The following is a 17,214-nucleotide window of genomic DNA, read 5'->3' on the forward strand; positions in this document are numbered from 1 at the left end:
TCCTTTTCCAAGTTGAATCGATCCAACTTACTCTAGCTGGTAGTGCTGAGCAGTGGGACCACGTTCCATGTAGAGGAGTTAGAGGGTAAATAACTATACCAATGCTTCACTTCGTTGTTCTCCTTTCCTTCATCCTTCACATATTATGAATTTCATAATAACTAAAAAAAAAAAAAAAGAAAAGGCTTCACCAGGTAGTATATGTGACTTCTGCTTTTCTGTTTGCAAGAATACAGATTAAGAATCTTACTAGAGTCAGCAAACAGAAAGGAGCTTCATGTGATCCTTGAAAGTTTTAAGTTGCATAAATTAATTGAAACGTAGGTGAAACTTGACATATTTCAAAAATAATTCTACTAAAATTTTTTTGAGGCTGGGGTATAATTGCAGGTATTAGACTCATAGGAGTAAGCCTATCTTTTGATAGAGGTAAAGGCACCACTGTCTATTTGGGGGTTGAACTTGAACCACAGGAAAAAATCTTCCCGTTGTCTGCCCTGGACATCTAGCCTGAGCTGTTCCCTTAAAGGTGCTTACTTTTCTCCACATCCTACACTGGAATTTTATTTAACATTTAGCTTGGGTTGTCTTAAATGTACATAGGATACATGACTGCAGTAACCAAAATTAGATTTTAGAAGAAAGTAGAGATTGGTAGATTCCAGTGTGGCATGACATTTGGCGTTAAAATGAATGTTTTACATTTACTGTGCCATTTTTTTAAAGGTAATACTGATGTCTGCTTCCATCAACTGTGAAGAAATTGCTAATTACTTTGCACTTCCAGTTCATAATGGTCTGAATCCAGCCTATGTATTTAAGGTGGAAGGCAAACGTTACGATATTGAAGAATATTATCTCGATGATTTGAAGCACATTGTTCATTCCCAGGTATGGTAAATGTCATTCTATTTCATTGGACATAGTAAGAAAGAAATTTGAATAGTCAGTTGAAAGCCATGTAACAAAATTGCAAGTAACTGATTTTACATTACAATTCTAGATTTTAATTAGAATTTGATGATACAACAAGAGTCATGAGTAGCTTAGTTTTTCCTTAACATAATAGAAAAGGAATGAAAAGGGCTGGGGATCTTGACTAGTGCACTTTATTCATCTTTGAAGGAAACTACTGAACGATGTGTAAGTCTGCAGAAAGTAGCATTTGAGGGCTTTATAGATCTTACAGAACCAACAAACAAACAAAAAAAACACACCACAGTTTATGGAAAACTTAGAAGAAAATAATGGCTTATTCTGTACACAGGACAGGTATTGGTTATGCCTGAACACAGGCAAGCCAGATCAGGATGCTCTCAATTGTTTTAAGCTTTAATGCAGCCCAACAACAACAAAAAAAACACAACCCCACACATATATAGCATTTGGCCTGTCAACATGTATATGTTAGTGTGGCAGCCTGGATAGATAACACGGAGGACTTTATGTAATAACGTGGTTTTTTTGTAAAAGATTTTTTATTATAAATGACAACAAAAAGATAACCAAGAAATTCAGTAGGAAGTCTACTTAAGTCGAGTTGCATTTGTCAAAGCTGATGCATTTTCAGCTGGAGGTCAGCTGCCGTACCTTTCAGGTCAAAGATCATGAACAAAAGGAAACTGCTTTCAGTCCTTATGCCTTTTTATATATATGTTATTTTTTTCTGCATATACAAGCATTTAACTTTGATTTTTAAGTTTTCATTTATTTCTTAATGTTGTGTTCTTTCTGGCTATAGCCATTCTGTTTAGTAGGAGGAAAGGAATATGATTGTTCAAGGACTTATTTTATCCTAGGGCAACCTAGAAACACAGAAGAGCTCTTGAATGTTTTTAATATTTACAAAAAAAAAAAAAAAAAAAAAAAAGAAATAGAATTGGAAAACACTGATGTTTGGTTTTGCATTTGTTCCTTATGGAGCTGTGTGTTGAGATTTTCTCGGAATAATAGATTTTAGAGAAATGCTTAAAAACATGGAAGGTCTAAGATGATTTATGTAATGTTCTGAAATAAAAACAAAATAAAGGCCAAGCCTGAGAGTTAATGCAATTAATAATGTGAGCGCTGTCATATTAAATATGCTAAAATCAAAATCAGCTGTCTGAGGTGTACTGGCTTTAGGCTGTAGTTCTAAATATTTCTATTTTTGCCTATACAAAATTCACACAGAATACAGTATTGAATAGAAACAAATACTGTGTTTTTTAGGCAGATTTTGTTTTTCCAGGTTTCATCTTTGCTTTAAAATTCATAGCTATAAAATCAGGCATCATAAATCATAACTCTTTGCTTAAAGCTTCTCAACTTGAATCAGTTCAGTCATTTAATGGTCTAGTTTGCTGTGAGGTATGAACCTTTGTCCCTTCTCAAAAAATCCGCCTATCCAGTTACTCTAATTGGATGCTACTGTATTAACATAGAATTGTTTTATTCTGCAGATCTGTTGGCTTGAATATTCGTCTCTCATTTTTGTAGGTGATAATATTTTAAAACTATGCTTGAAAAGAAATTTTTTTTTCCTTGAACATTTCTGCCTTGGGTAACTTGGGAATTCACTGATACCAATTGTGATCGGAAAGATAAAAAGAAATACCAGTCATTTTTCTGTCTTCTCCATGCCTGTTTACTGTAAACACTTTGCTACGGCTCAATAGATGTTGCTGTTTCAAAGATAAAGCTTTCCTCTCAAATGGCTTCATTTGTAGAAAAGAGTAAAAAGAATAAAAAGAAGGGAGAAATGTTTTTTCAGTACAGCACTGGCTTACTCTTGCCCAAATATTTGGTCATTTATAGGTGCTACTGTTTGTTTGAGTAAAAGTCTGTAGAAGTAAGTTTCTTTTCTCTCGGTGTAATGACCTTTCTAAGCAAGTACATTGATCTGGATATTTAAGTGGATCATTATTTTTGTCATATCAACACTGGTTTTGATTGAAAAGTGTATGAGGGCTGTGTCTATAGGCAAATTTACAGCTATTTGTGTCCTATAAATGCTTACCTACTGCAGTAGGATAGCATTGTAGATACCAAATGCAAATTGATTGCAAATTTAATTCTGTAAGTAGATTTTTAAAGTGTGTGTGTGAGGGGGATGTCTTGATCTTAGTCTTTGGTGTGAAATTCTGTGAAATTCCATCTCTCTACTTCTTACCTATGGCAAAAAAGAGAGCTCCAGTTTTGGTTTGCAAATCTGAAAACTCCTTCACATCCCTGGGACTGAAGTCAGAGTCCAGATGAAAGGTAGTGAACTGCTGTCAAAAGCAATCCCGATGATGTCGTATTATTTCAGGCAGTTCTGACTGGGCTTTTGGACTTGCTGTTTCTCACGTTGTTACCTTTTATTAACAGTGATGTGACAGCCTTGTCATGTTAAAGAATACTAAAGGCACAATAGGTAACAAAACGGAAAAGACAAATTTGACAATTTTTAAAGCATGGATAATCTAAAAACAATACGTTTGAGCAGCCCAAACAATATAAAATTGCTTAGATTGTTGCATATATTGGGAGAAAAAAAAATAGTATTCCTTAACAAAACTGCTGCTTGTATTTTCCCATGGACTAATCAAGCTTCAGGGGAAAAACATTACTATAGAGAGTGTAAAATGCAGTGAAGAAGCTCTGGGTTTGACAGTGGTACACCTGGTAAGTCTGCCTGGATGGGTCATTTCAGGGAGGAGTTGGAGAAGTGGAGAAACTCGTAGACTGCTTTTTTCATCCTCCAGTCCATCTTGTACAACAACAAAGATAACTTTCTCAAGGTTTTTAGAAAAGCAGTTTTTCTCCAAGTATCAAGGTGACCTAGGGTCAATGTGATGTAGTGTTACAAGCAGGCTGTTCTACTAGGAAAGGTGAAGACTGAAGTTGCAGAAGCAAAAGCTGATCCTTTTGTGATTCTATTGTGAGCCACTTCAAGAAGGGATAGGTTCACATGGGCCTGCATATCTAGCTTGTCCAGGTCCCTTTGGATGTCATCCCTTCCTTCTGTTGGATCACCACAGGTCTGTGGAGGTCTGTGATATACTTGCAGTCAAGTAGAAACCTGTGAGAAGGACTTATCCTTCCTTATACAAATTCCTCTTCTTGTCATCTCGTTCCTGTGCACTGGGACTAGTCACGCATGCTTGCTATGTCTGGATAGGAAGCAGGTACTGCAAAAGTTAGGAGATGAAGTGTGGGCTAGTGCTCATCATAAGCAAGTAAATATCCGAAGTAAATTTTCTAGCATTATTTTAGCATTAGAATGGTAGGACACTGGAAGGAAAATACGTATTTAGAAAGCAATGAATGCTCGAGATTAAGTTATTGCTTTGTACATTTTCTGTGCAGCATCAGTTTTAATTGAAAAGCACCTGATAAATCACTTCAGATGTAAGTCAGACTCTTTCAGGCTGTTTTGATGTGTTAACCTTATGCTTCCTTCTCCACACAGCTTCCTCTTCAACGAGCTGAGAAGCCAGTGATAGTAAAGGAAATGTATGAGGTAGCGGTGTCTTTGATTCAGTCATTTGATGAGTTGGAGATGAAGTGCAATGGGTAAGATACTGTTCAAGATCTGTTACCGGCAGTCCTTAGGGGACATGAGACACGAATTAGGGAACAGGACTTAAAGCAGCCTGTGTAGTATTGTTCTTAGTAGTTCCTCACTTTCCTATGCATCCCTGCTTTTATTTTATGTATTGGTGTGATTTCTGCTCTGGCTGGTTATATTAAGACTCCATGTCTTATTGAATGTCCTGTGTTCTTGAAATACACTTTTGGCTACTGGCTATTCAAGCCAGCCATTTCATGCAGAAACTGCATTTTTTGCTGTTGATCAGAGCTTAATCTTACAGTAGTTGTGGTTTTATTCTTCATATAAATATTTTGTATTGTGAAATAATACATACATTAAGCCATGAAAGAAGAATATAAACAAGACATTAATTTTCACTGTTTATGTAGTGCTTTCTTTTATTGTCTTTTGAAATAAGTATTTTTTGTATGTGTTGCTCTACGTCTTGTAAATTGATGTTTGGTTTCTACAAAATACATTAAAGTAGCTTCTGCAACTTCAGCCTAATGCAGGGTGGATGTTTGTTGGGGTAGGGTTTGGTCCCAAGTATTTTACCTGTTGGTAAATGTATGCTGAAGAAATGATTTTGTTTTGGAAGCTTAATTTTTTCAAATCTTACTTAAGTTTTGGAAATTTTAAGAAATCCTTGCATAAGGTGACCGAAGCAGTTACCAAAGTACAAGTGTTGCTGGAGTTATATAAATGGGATAAATTTGGCAGCAACTTACGCACGTGTGCACACACAGTAACTTCAGTGTAAATATATATATGTTAATATAGCTTATATAGCTAGAATGAAATACTATTTACAATATATTTATAAATGTCTTCTAAGCTTTTTTTTGACAGTTCCTTTTTATCTTTTCAATCAAGCTGTTTTACTGTAGTTCAGAATAGCCAAATATGAACTACAGTTTACTAATAAGCTACCTTTTACAAGCAAGCACGAAGACATCAGCATTTCAGCGGGAATGATTACTACTAAAAAATAAAAACTCTGAATTATGTTAAGGTGATTTCAGCCTCTTGGCTCATAACCGATAAGTGTAGAGGATGATATTTTTGATTAATGTTGTGATCTTGATAGTTTTTGATAATGGTTAGTTTTCTTGCACGGTAGACCTTAGTTAAAGGAATCTAGTGATTATTTTAAAATGCAAGACCATTAACGTATACTTGAGAAATTACTGAATCAGTTTGTATGGAATATAAGCTAGTACTGTACTGCCTTTTCATTTTAAAATCTTGAGTAAGCTATTTGATTAATTTAATTGGTAAATAAGAATGCTTCTGGTTTGAAGACAAAACTAAACCTAATGATCTAGTTCCAATTTTTATATGTTTTATCAGAAAACATAATTTTAAATGTTTTAAATTCCATTCATGAGGAAGTTTGAATGATATATATTACAGAAGATAGTTGTTCTTGTTCTTTCAAGATAAAATATATTGGTGGTAATAAAGTAGCTTGAGGTTGTAAAAACTGATGAAATGATGTTCATTTAGGGAGAACAAAACCTCGAGTCTTCCATCAGAGCGTGGAAGTGTGCTAGTGTTTTTACCAGGTGAGTATACATGTAGATCTTAACTTCCTTATTCCTTTCTTGTCATTTAACATGCTTTCTCCTGGCATTTCTTCCAGTTGTGTTAAATACATTTAACTACGGCTAGTTGATTTCAAGTATTGTTTTCCCTCAACTAGCAAGCTTGCACATCCACGAACACTTTGAAGACCCTTGGGCACATTCAAGGGGAGAAGCACCTTGGAGCTGGGAGGCGCAGCTCTTTCCTTGGGCACGGTGATGTCTGGCCTTACCAGGACTTTCTAACTCCATAAATCTTTCTGAATCTCCATGCTGTGCCAAGCTTAGGAGTAGGCATGCTAGCAGTAGTGCTAGAAAGACAGCACTTCCACTTCCTATCTTACCTGGTAATACAGGTAATACAAAGATACAAAGAGCTATGTTAACTGTAAAATTGTATTTTTAACAGATATTATATATATGTATTTGTGTATTTATATATATGTGTATACACACACACACGTATTCCCAGTGGGCTGCGTTAAGTTTGCACAACCAGTCTTTAATTCTGGCATTTTCATTGGAACACTTGACGTAGTGACTTTTTAATTGTTTCTTGAGCATATCCTTTGGTGTATGGCTCTTCAGGCTTGTTACAGGGAAAAAAAAAAATGGAAAAAGAGCTTAGGTTGCGCTGACTGATCACTGAGCTAGACTTTCAAGTAATATAATATGCTTCTGCAAGACTAGCTGGTAGGCTAAATAAAAGCAATAACCGTTTGTCATCCTCTTCAGGAGCTTGAACAGGATGGGGATGGCCTGATTTCTCTGTTCTTCACACACACCTGCTGATGGCAGGAATTTCATGGCTTAAAGCTTTAGCTTTCTTTTAAAGGATTGTGCTGCTACTGTCCTAAGTTTAATCTGTTCTGCTCATGTCAACCTCTTTGTCTGGTTTGTATTTTCTTTTTCAATTCTCAATGTACAGCTCTCCATACTGCATTAGTGTGTTTGCCAGATTTTGTTACTAATCACTTTTTCATTCCAAGATCTGCTTTTCCTGTTGGCATTGCTTTTTTTTTTCTTTTTTTTTTTTTGATGGAGTCCCGTTGAGCTCTCATTGCTTCCAGAAGTGGTCAGCAGATAATACCTACTGTGTCTAGAAGGCAATTAATAGCTAATGTTAATATTGTTTATAGCCTAGTAATCAGTCTAATTCTGCCAATCATGGATGAAGTCTCTTTTAATTATCTTTAAACAAATTGGATTCAAGCTTTGGTGTCTTACTCAAATATGTAATCAGGCAGAATGTCAAGTAGGAAGCATTAAACAGCAAGATAGTCGAGCACTACTTAGTGGGATTGAGTAGATCTGGCAGGCTGAGTCCAAACAGCTCCACATCATGGCGTTGTCTTTTTTTTTTATATCTTTAATTACATGGCTCTGGTTCATTCATGATCAGATAGCATTATTTACAGTTTATTATTATACAGAAAAACATATCTTCTGTATGTTTTTGTCTACGATGCTAAAGGCTTAGAGCTTTGTTAATTAGTTGCTTGGACTACAGATTGATTATTGTGCTAGTCAAAGAACGGGCAGTGGAACTCCCAAAGAACAGATGGGAGTTGAGAATTAAAGTGGAAGTGAGAAATGGTTTTAGAGTTATTAATGATCACTAAAAAGAAAAATCTTGGTTACTTTTTCCCCTAGGTTTGAATGAAATAAGCTGCATGCATTCATGTCTCACAAATATATTTAACAAAAGGTAAGTTAAACCACATTTATTTATTTCAGATTGATTATACTTGAACATGAATCCCTCATCTATGACTTAGCATAGAGGTGTAATTAATTTTTATGTTCTTGCATCACTAAATATTTAATACGTTTTCTTTAGGTGGCAGGTGTACCCACTCCACTCACGTGTAACATTAGAGGAACAAAGCAACGTATTTTTGACTCCAGTTCCTGGCTACAGAAAAGTAAATATTGTTAAATCATTACTTCTATTAAGTGTGCAAAGGCTTTTGCTATGAAGAATATTAACTGTGCCAATTAAATTTAACTGCATGAGGGCGAAGCAGGTTTTTTTTTTTTTTTATACTCAAGATGTAAGCTGCTGCTCTTACCAAGTTTTAACTAGTAAAAATAAAAATACTGCTTTAACTAGTATTTAGACCTCAAGAGATGTAGAAATAACAGGAAGTTACCCTTAAATTACTGTGTGACACTGCTTTTATCCTGAAGGATAGTTTGTGCATGTCGATTCTTCTGCCTGCGTGACAGAGGCACTGCAGAGCAGAATACTCCTTCTGTATGGGGGGGGGGGTCTCCTGCTTTGTGCCCCCCCGTTTTGCTTATTCACTTGGTTTCTTTATTGTTGCTAATACTGAGTTACTTTGTTATGATGGAGGCATGAGGAAATACTTGCGTTCTTCATGTTTGTCATATACTGTATTACTTCAATATACTTTTTTGCTATGAGGAAAATAAAATGAAGGCTTTCTTGTATTGCTTGTTCTTTCACATGCAGAGCAGAATTATTATGTTTACACCACAATTATATTTCATACTGGGTTGGATTTTTTTCATGTAGACATGTTAACTAGGTTTTTCTTTATTCATTCCTTGTTCCTTTCTTGCTTCAAAACCCAGATTATTCTATCTACAAACATAGCTGAGAGCTCTGTAACAGTTCCTGATGTTAAGTATGGTAAGTCTTCTAAATTCTGAAACTGCGTGTGCATTGTAATGTTTGCCTTACTTGTGCTTGCCTAACTCTTTCAACACGTCACCGTTTCACTAAGCCTTTAAGTTGGAGTTCAATTTTGACAGCTATTGAGCTCTTTCTTTTACAAGAGGAAACAGTTTTAAACCTTGGATATATGGACAAATAGTAGAGCTGTTGAGCAGGGTGCAAATTTTCATCTTTTGCTGGAGGAAAAGAGACCCCTTATTTTAGATACAGTAACAAGCAGATTCATACCTTATGACACCACAAGTACCTGAAGCTTTTTATTCACATTCTGAATATATTTTCATTTTAAAATATTTGTGTCTGTTTAGGCAAACTCAAATGTAGAATATCTAAATGCAGAATGATTGCCTTTTGAAGATCACTATTTTTGACATTTATTATATTTAAGTTTAAATTTATTTGTAGTGCTCTCTAAATTTATTTGTTAGTGCTCTCAGTAGCCTGGTTCTAGTTGTTAGAAAACTAACAAAATAATGGATATGTCAATGATTGAAACGTTCCTTCTCTGATAACACAAAATCAACAGTATTCGTTACACTGCTGTGAGGATGAATTATTTCTTAAGATTTTATTTTCTTAATTGCAGTGATAGATTTCTGCTTAATTAGAACTTTGGTTTGTGATGAGGAAACTAATTATCAAAGTTTGCGACTTTGCTGGGCATCTAAAACCAACTGTTATCAAAGAAAAGGTAAGATGGCAGGAAGGAATGGAAAGGAATTTTAGAAGTTAACCTTGATGAAGAATTCTGTTATTTTTTTTATTATTTAGTGTAAAGCATTAATGATCTTTGTCGTGGGCTGTTTATACAAAAATTTTATTCCTTACCATGTCAGGGTATTAAAATTGGTTTTAGAACTATGCCTGAGTGCTATATTTTGTTCAACTGTTTTTTACAGAGGTAAATTTTGTGTATTATTGTAAAAATCTAAAATTAATGAGCCATAAAACTTACGAGGATTTGTTATTTAAGTTACTTTTTTAATCATGTGCCTTTTTTTCTTTAAAGGGAGAAAGCTACTGCTAGATATTGACTACTCATGATTTTCTGCAGGAAAAAATTCTTTCATGTCTATTTGTTGCTCAAGTTAGGGAAAGATCTACAGCAGTGTCTTCAGTGTATACCAGTGTTTGTAGCCCAAGGTTAAATGAGAACTGGTATTGCCTATTCTAATTAGTACTTGTTGATATCCAAGTCTTTAGTTTCAGTGGTAAGGAGTAATAAATAAATGTGACATCTTTAGATATAAAAGTATCTATTTTTTTTTAAATCTGAGGACTTCACAGTCATATCATTATTGCTTTTTGGTTCTGGGTCAGTGTTGGTTATGACAGCTGACCAATACGTGACCAATACAATATGACAGCCAACTAGTAGCAGCAGCAGCATTTTGCATAGCAGGAGACTTAGATTTTTTTTTTTATGCACATGACTTAAAAACGTGGCCTTACACTCTGGTGGCATATCCCACTGAGTAGAGTACCCTTTAGTTTGTTGAAGTGAATGCTGTATGGAATTGTGAAGACAGACCTTCAAATCAATGTGTTGTCTATACGTAGTGGATCATAAAAATATTTTGCTGTTTGTCATAATATGTAATTGTTGTTCTATAGAAGGTTTTTGATAGCTATAGAGTGAAGTAGGAAATCCAACTATGTTCACTGTGCATTTCTATAAACTCAAAGCCTCTTGACTCTGCATGTAGGATCTTCAGTTTGAGGGTATGCCAAAACTTGTGCTGACATATTTATCTGTATTAGACTTGGTAGGACTTGCCTTTTCTTGGTTTTGAGGAAGTGTCTTTTAAAGCAGGATGTCTCATCTGTTCAACTGAGATAAATGGATGAAAGAAAAATAACTACTCCAAATCAGCATCTGTGTGGAAGAGGTATTTGGGTGAAATGTACAATAAGTAACTTCTGTTAGAGCTGCTGTGAAAGCAAAATTACTCTATATGATGCATATGTAGGGAAGGAGAGAGAGTCTTTACTGGGCTCAGCTGTTGCAAGAGAGCAAAACACTGGTCTGCCTGCAGCATCAGCTGTTGCATACTGTTCAGCTGTCCAGAAATCTTGTAGACGTGTTTTGGACAATCAGACTTAGGCAGTTTTCAAATTATTGTTTTGCTCTTTTGTGAAGGTCGTGCTGGACGTGTTTCCAATGGGTATTGTTACAGGCTTGTATACAAGAACTTCTGGAGAGACTGTATTCCAGAGAAGTCAATACCTGAGATACTGGTAAGAATTTGGGGAGATGGAAAGGACTTATTTTTCTTAGGTGTTTGGATGTAGCAGAGACTTTGCCTGAAGAGAGTGTAGTGGCTAGTAGTTGTACCACTAAATAGAATTGAATTTGACAAACAGTTGATAAAGACCATATGTTGTTTTGTTCATGGTGGATGCATTATAACAGTAAAGTTGATGTGACTCCAGAAATTAACATGCTATTCAAAATAAAAATATCCTTAGTTAAGCACAATTAATTTCAGGTTTTACTGAATTACACACTTACATGTATTTTATGATAAATTACTTTGATATAAAAAGTAATTATATATACTTTTGTATATAGATGTATATACATATATATATCTACTATATATAAATTATTTATACTTTTTATATAAAAAGTAATTATATTATAAATTAACTTATAAACTATGCACCTTGGTAAAAAGTAACAATAGCATCATCTTCCCTTCAGTGTTCTCCATTGGGAGCTACGGTGTTAAAAATAAAAAGGCTTGATATGGGGGAACCAAAAGCCTTGTTGGCAACAGCTCTTTCTCCACCCAACTTCAGCGACATTGAACGTACCGTCCTTCATCTGAAAGAGGTAGGCATTCTTTTAATACTGTTAAAGTCAAGGTAATCAAAACTTACCATATTCTTTGTTATTTAAAAGGCAGTAGTAACCTTAATTGGAACTTAATAACTGTGTCTAGAGAATGTTTTGTCATGTTTGGCTGCTACTTGGTTACCATCCTCTCTGGCATAATTTCTGCAGTTGCTTCATTTATAGAGGATTATAATTGAGGATTAAAAGCAGAATCTTGGAGACATTATACTGTTTGTGAACTAACATTTGCGATGAGAAAGAACAGCAAAAAAGTTACAGAACTTGAGCTCCATAGGTGAAATTGTTTATTAATCAGTAGCAAAATCACTCTTAGACCTTGTGATATATAGCAATCAGTTTGAACATCCCCCTTTCCCACCTGCTTTGAGAAATTGGTGATTTGTGCTTTTTGGTTATAAATTCGGTATGGAGAAGAATGGCAATTGCATTAAAGTTAATTCATTTCCAAAGTGCATAAGAAGTGATGGTTGTATACAGTAGTTTGTGTATATACTGGATGCGTAGCAAAAGTTGTGAAATACTAGATTTTTCAAATTGATCTAAGGATGCCAACTTAATTAGGTAAGGCTCTAATTGATGTTGCTTTGAGATTGGTTTGTAAGAAAGCAGAACAAAAAACAACCAGCCTTAAATTTACTTGATTAACCTTTACAAATAATTTTAATTTCTCTAGCTGGGAGCACTTACAACTTCTGTGCAAGCAGAAGAAAATCCACATGATGGTGAGCTGACTTACTTGGGAAGAGTATTGCTACATTTGCCAGTGGATCTGCATCTTGGGAAGTTGATAGTCCTTGGACATATCTTTGGGTGTTTAGAAGAATGCCTTATTATAGGTAACAGAAAGAAGAACATGTGAACAACTTCCTATAAAAACAAATAACTTCCAGGTTTTCATTTTGATTTGTTTTTGTTGTAGCTGCAGCACTCTCTTTGCGGAACATTTTTGCAGTGCCTTTCAAACAGTACATCGATGGATACAGGTATTACAATAATCCTTGATGGTTTATGTCTTCCTGGTTACCCTTGGGAGCAGAGGGCGAAGCTGACCACAAAATGTCATTTTTAGTGTCGTGAGTTTAACTGCACTTTTTGGTACTTCGACAGAAAAGAGATGCTTTTTCCAGAGCAGCTGAGGTATTGAAATATTGCTACATGAACCAACTGGTATCACAGAATTAACCAATTCTGTGTGGAAGACCTTCTTCTGCTTTGTCTTCCTGATGTGGACATGTGGCAGTGTTTATTAAAAATAAATACCAAAAATAAAATCCTTGTTATTCTGCCCGCACAGCTTATTAGCAAGGAAATGTGAATAAGAAAAAAATAACAATAAAAAATGTATTGACCTTGTTTATTAAAGTACTGGAAGATGCTAATAGTGTAGCTGTATAAAAAATTCGACATTGCAATAAGAGTATGATAGATAATTCTTTTTTGTTTTTGTTGCTAGGAGCAAACTGTTTTTTTCTGGCAACAGTAAGAGTGACTGTATTGCAATTGTGAATGCATTTAAGGTAAATCTTATTTCCTCTGTGATCTCACTTTATCGGGTTTCATTGGAAGGTGAGCAGCTTCGCCTTTATGATTGGTGGAGTGTTTTTGCTTTGAAGTTCTTAAAAACTTCACTTTGTACCTAACCTTCAAATTATTCAGATTACTAAATAGCTATCTTGCACCATATAACACTACTAGTATTAGTATCAATTGTAAGTCAAATTTTACTGCTGTGAAGGAGCAGCACAACTTTGTACCAAAGGCAGGCAGCAAGAAATGGGGTAAAACAAATTGCATCGCTCAGTTTCTGGGTATATTTCCTGCTTTTCACAATCTCCTATGGCTTTTGAGGTATTTGTTCTACTAAGCAGCTGGAAAACGGTGTGAAGAGGAGAGAAAGGGTAGGAGCACACCATTATTTCAGTCTCCTGCTTGTTAGAAGTAGAAGCAAATTTTAAGCAAGACATGAAACAGTTAGGTTCTCTTGACCCCCTGAGATCTTTTTTACATGGGGAGGCAGATTATTTCCAACCAAAAAGGTGTATCTGTATAATTCCACATACTATTAAATTGACGTCTTGTCACTTCCAGCAGAGCAAATGGTAGTTAATCAGTAAGCAAAATAAAGTTAAAAACATCAATCACTTGAATCACATAACGTTTGCAATTCTTGCATGTAACACTTCTATGACCCAGCCACACTTTTCAAACCTTCAGTAATGCTTTCTTAGAGCTACATTTTGCAGCCACATCACTGGGTGTGCTTGAAGACGAGCAAAAGAAAACCCAGAGTTCTTGCAAACCTTCAACAAAATCAGAGCAAGAGTGCTCTTAAGGTTTTTCTTACCTGCCTAGGAACCAACCAAGCAAGAACCATGTTAAGACTAAAATCCTGAAACTGAGGTTGAAAAGGAACTCAGGAGGTCTGTAGTCTGATCTCATGCTCAAAGCAGGTTCAGTGGTGAGATCAGTTAAGGTTATTCAGGGTTTTATCTAGCTGAGAGTTTGGAACCTCAGAGGAGGGACTGTTCAAAGTGTATGGGCAACCTGATCTGTCTGATTGTCCTAGCAAATATTGCCTAATACCCAACTGAATATTAAAAGTAAAGCTATGTTACTAAACTTACGTTCCTGGATCACTTTTTAGTACAGTGTCAACTTATGAATTCTGCAGTACAAAAGACACTGAGATACCATTAGTGTAGCAGAATGCCCTGAGATGACTAGGGTGCTGGGACACATTATGGGAAGGCTGGAAGGTGTGTGTGTTCAGTCCGAAGAAGAGGGTGCTTAAAGGGTGATCTTAGTTGGTAACTTCATCTACCTACCAGCGGAAGGTAGAGTAGAGGGAGGGAGCCAAACATTTTTGGAGGCCTACAGCCATGGGACAAGAGGCTGTGGACACAAACTGCAGTGAGAGGTTCTGTTGAGGTGCTACAGTGTGGAGGGGTGGAAATTGACTGTAAGATGTATTCAAACAGTAAAGTAAGTTGTCCACAGAGGTTAGGGCATCTCCATTCTTGGAGTTATTCAGAACTTGATTTGATAAGAACCTCGGAAATATGATCTAAGTTGGCCCTGCTGTGTGGGACTTTGGAACAGTTGAAGAAATCTCTCAGAAATTACTCAGTGATTCAGATTTCTTTATGCTCTTTAACATTTGTAGTATCTATTAGCCCAAGGGCATCTCTGGTTTTTAAATTAGTGCATCCAAAGTATCCTCAGTAATTGTAGTAATGTGGGGAAAAAAATCATGGATTTCAATGTTCTGTGATTTATTTATTTTTTTTTGGGAAATAATTATTAACAACACTCTCTACCTGAATACTAAGCCACTTCTTTCTTAGGCATGGCAGATCTGCAGACAAAGAGGAGAGTTAAGACATCCTAAGGTTAGTTAAACTTTCTTCTTTTCCATTCAAGGTTGGTCACTTTAGCATTGGCATATTTGGTGTTCTTAGTGTAAGCACTTTGGGCTGACAGTCTTTCTTTTTCATGGTTACAGTTTTTCATAAGTAAATAAAAGCACGGGTTTCGAGGGATCACAGCGAGCCAGTTTGTGACGCCAGTGCCACTTACTTTTAGATAACCCATTATGTTGTTGCTTTCATAGACGGATCAATGGCCAGAAGGTTTGAAATCCAAGCAGAAAAGAGAAATTGAGCTGTAGTTGAAAGACATTTTTATAATCATAGGTGTCAAGGGGGGTCAGAGGCAAGGGAAAGTGGAAGATCTTCTGTACATCAGTCTCAAAAATTAGCCATACAGTTTCAGAAGTCAGTAATACGCACACAATAACTGCCTCTGGTATTTTTTCTGTATGTAAGATAAAACTTCTTTGACTTCTCCACTTCTTTCAGGCCATAAAAATTTTATGAACACTAGTGCATAACATGCACTGAGTTACAACCAATGTCTGAAGTTCTTCATCCTGATGTTCTGTTTGTCTGTTGTCATGCTATTAAAGCAGATTCTGTCATAGCAGCACAGAGGAGTTTATGGTTTATATGAAAAATCTCAATGTCCTGCAGCTGCACTGGTGGTAACCGAAGTAGAGCTTTAGTCAAATCTGTAGTTCTTATGCCAAGTACTTGATTGGATGCAAAGAATGCTCTGAAGTAAGATCAAATTCTTCTGTCATTTTATGTAATTACTATTTGTATCTACATGGAAGAATATGAGGGAGAACTTACTAGTAGTATAGGAAACATGATTCTAGCAATTTTTGCGTATGCGTTTTTTTTGCTTTCTTTTCCAGGATGAGCTTGAGTGGGGTCGATCAAATTTTATTCATATCAAGAAAGTTAGAGAGGTAAGCTAAAACAGATCATTCTTATTCTTATGTAAATTTTTCTTAATTTCTACAGATGTTAATACCCTGAATAGGCCTACTTAGACAATATTATGTATGCATCTAGGTATATGTTTTCTTTAAACTGAACACTTAGTATTATCTCTCAACTTTCAGAGAAACAACAGATGTTTAAAGTGACATTAAATAATTAACCATTAGTGCCCAGAGGAGGCCTACAGAGGTGGTGAAGGGTCTGGAGGGGAGGATGCACGAGGAGCAGCTGAGGCCCCTTGGTTGTTCAGCCCCGAGCAGGGCAGGCTGAGGGGAGGCCTCATGGCGGCCTGCAGCTCCCTCACGAGGGGAGCGGAGGGGCAGGCGCTGAGCTCTGCTCTCTGGGGACAGCGACAGGACCCGAGGGAACGGCATGGAGCTGGGACAGGGGAGGGTCAGGCTGGGGGTTAGGGACAGGTTCTGCACCCAGAGGGTGGTTGGGCACTGGGACAGGCTGCCCAGGGCAGGGGTCACAGTGCTGAGCTGCTGGAGTTCAAGGAGCATTTGGACGCTACTCTCAGACACAGGGTCTGATTTTTGGGTGGCCCTCTGGGGACCCAGGAGTTGGACTCAATGATCCTTGCATATTCCTTCAAACTCAGGATATTCCATGATTCTAACCATTCAACATAAATCTTAGAACTATAGAATGGTTTGGATTGGCATGGACCTTTAAAGATAATCCTGTCCAAATACCCTGCCATGGGCAGGGACATTTCACTAGGTTGTGTTGACTAAACCCCCATCCAAACTGAACTTGGAATACTGTCAGGGACTTTGTTTGGTGTCACTTAAGAACTTGAGGCCTGCAAGAGGCAAGAATAAAGCCTGAACTTGAGGCCTTGAGGCAAGAGTAAAATCTAGTACTGCAAGTTGTTCTAAAACCTAGAGTAGAGATGCGAAGCAGTATATTAGGTGAAACACGTACTATTGTCACATAAAAAGTAAGGGGGTTTGCACACTTGCTTAGACTTGTACTAAGCTTTAGTTTTCATTTGTGGACAGTTCTTAACTGTAATTTATAACTTAGAGTTGGAATTTCAGGTGGCAGAGTTATTTAACCTCTTGAAAACACGAGTCGGAGAACTTAACATGTTTATTAATACTCAGCCATCTGCTGTGGATGAGGAATATCTATGTAAGCAACGCTTCATTTTGCAGGTAATGCTGTAA

The 17,214-nt window shown here is 36.4% G+C and overlaps 1 protein-coding gene across 1 annotated transcript in view; it reads left to right on the forward strand.

Moving 5' to 3' along the window:
- The window catches only part of TDRD9 (tudor domain containing 9), a gene marked incomplete at both ends in the record, with an annotated part of 64,031 nt that overhangs the window by 28,315 nt on the left and 18,502 nt on the right, over nucleotides 1-17,214 (forward strand). The window contains 15 exons of the mRNA XM_084288003.1: nucleotides 727-891; nucleotides 4,433-4,536; nucleotides 6,062-6,120; nucleotides 7,792-7,846; nucleotides 7,979-8,063; nucleotides 8,737-8,794; nucleotides 9,426-9,530; nucleotides 10,980-11,077; nucleotides 11,544-11,675; nucleotides 12,373-12,535; nucleotides 12,619-12,682; nucleotides 13,153-13,216; nucleotides 15,044-15,088; nucleotides 15,955-16,008; nucleotides 17,086-17,202. Coding sequence (XP_084144129.1) covers nucleotides 727-891; nucleotides 4,433-4,536; nucleotides 6,062-6,120; nucleotides 7,792-7,846; nucleotides 7,979-8,063; nucleotides 8,737-8,794; nucleotides 9,426-9,530; nucleotides 10,980-11,077; nucleotides 11,544-11,675; nucleotides 12,373-12,535; nucleotides 12,619-12,682; nucleotides 13,153-13,216; nucleotides 15,044-15,088; nucleotides 15,955-16,008; nucleotides 17,086-17,202 — 1,368 coding nt within the window. The remainder of the gene's footprint in view (nucleotides 1-726; nucleotides 892-4,432; nucleotides 4,537-6,061; nucleotides 6,121-7,791; nucleotides 7,847-7,978; nucleotides 8,064-8,736; nucleotides 8,795-9,425; nucleotides 9,531-10,979; nucleotides 11,078-11,543; nucleotides 11,676-12,372; nucleotides 12,536-12,618; nucleotides 12,683-13,152; nucleotides 13,217-15,043; nucleotides 15,089-15,954; nucleotides 16,009-17,085; nucleotides 17,203-17,214) is intronic.

This window comes from Netta rufina (genome assembly GCF_964035555.1).
Source record: "Netta rufina genome assembly, chromosome: 5".
Taxonomy (NCBI): Eukaryota; Metazoa; Chordata; class Aves; order Anseriformes; family Anatidae; genus Netta; species Netta rufina.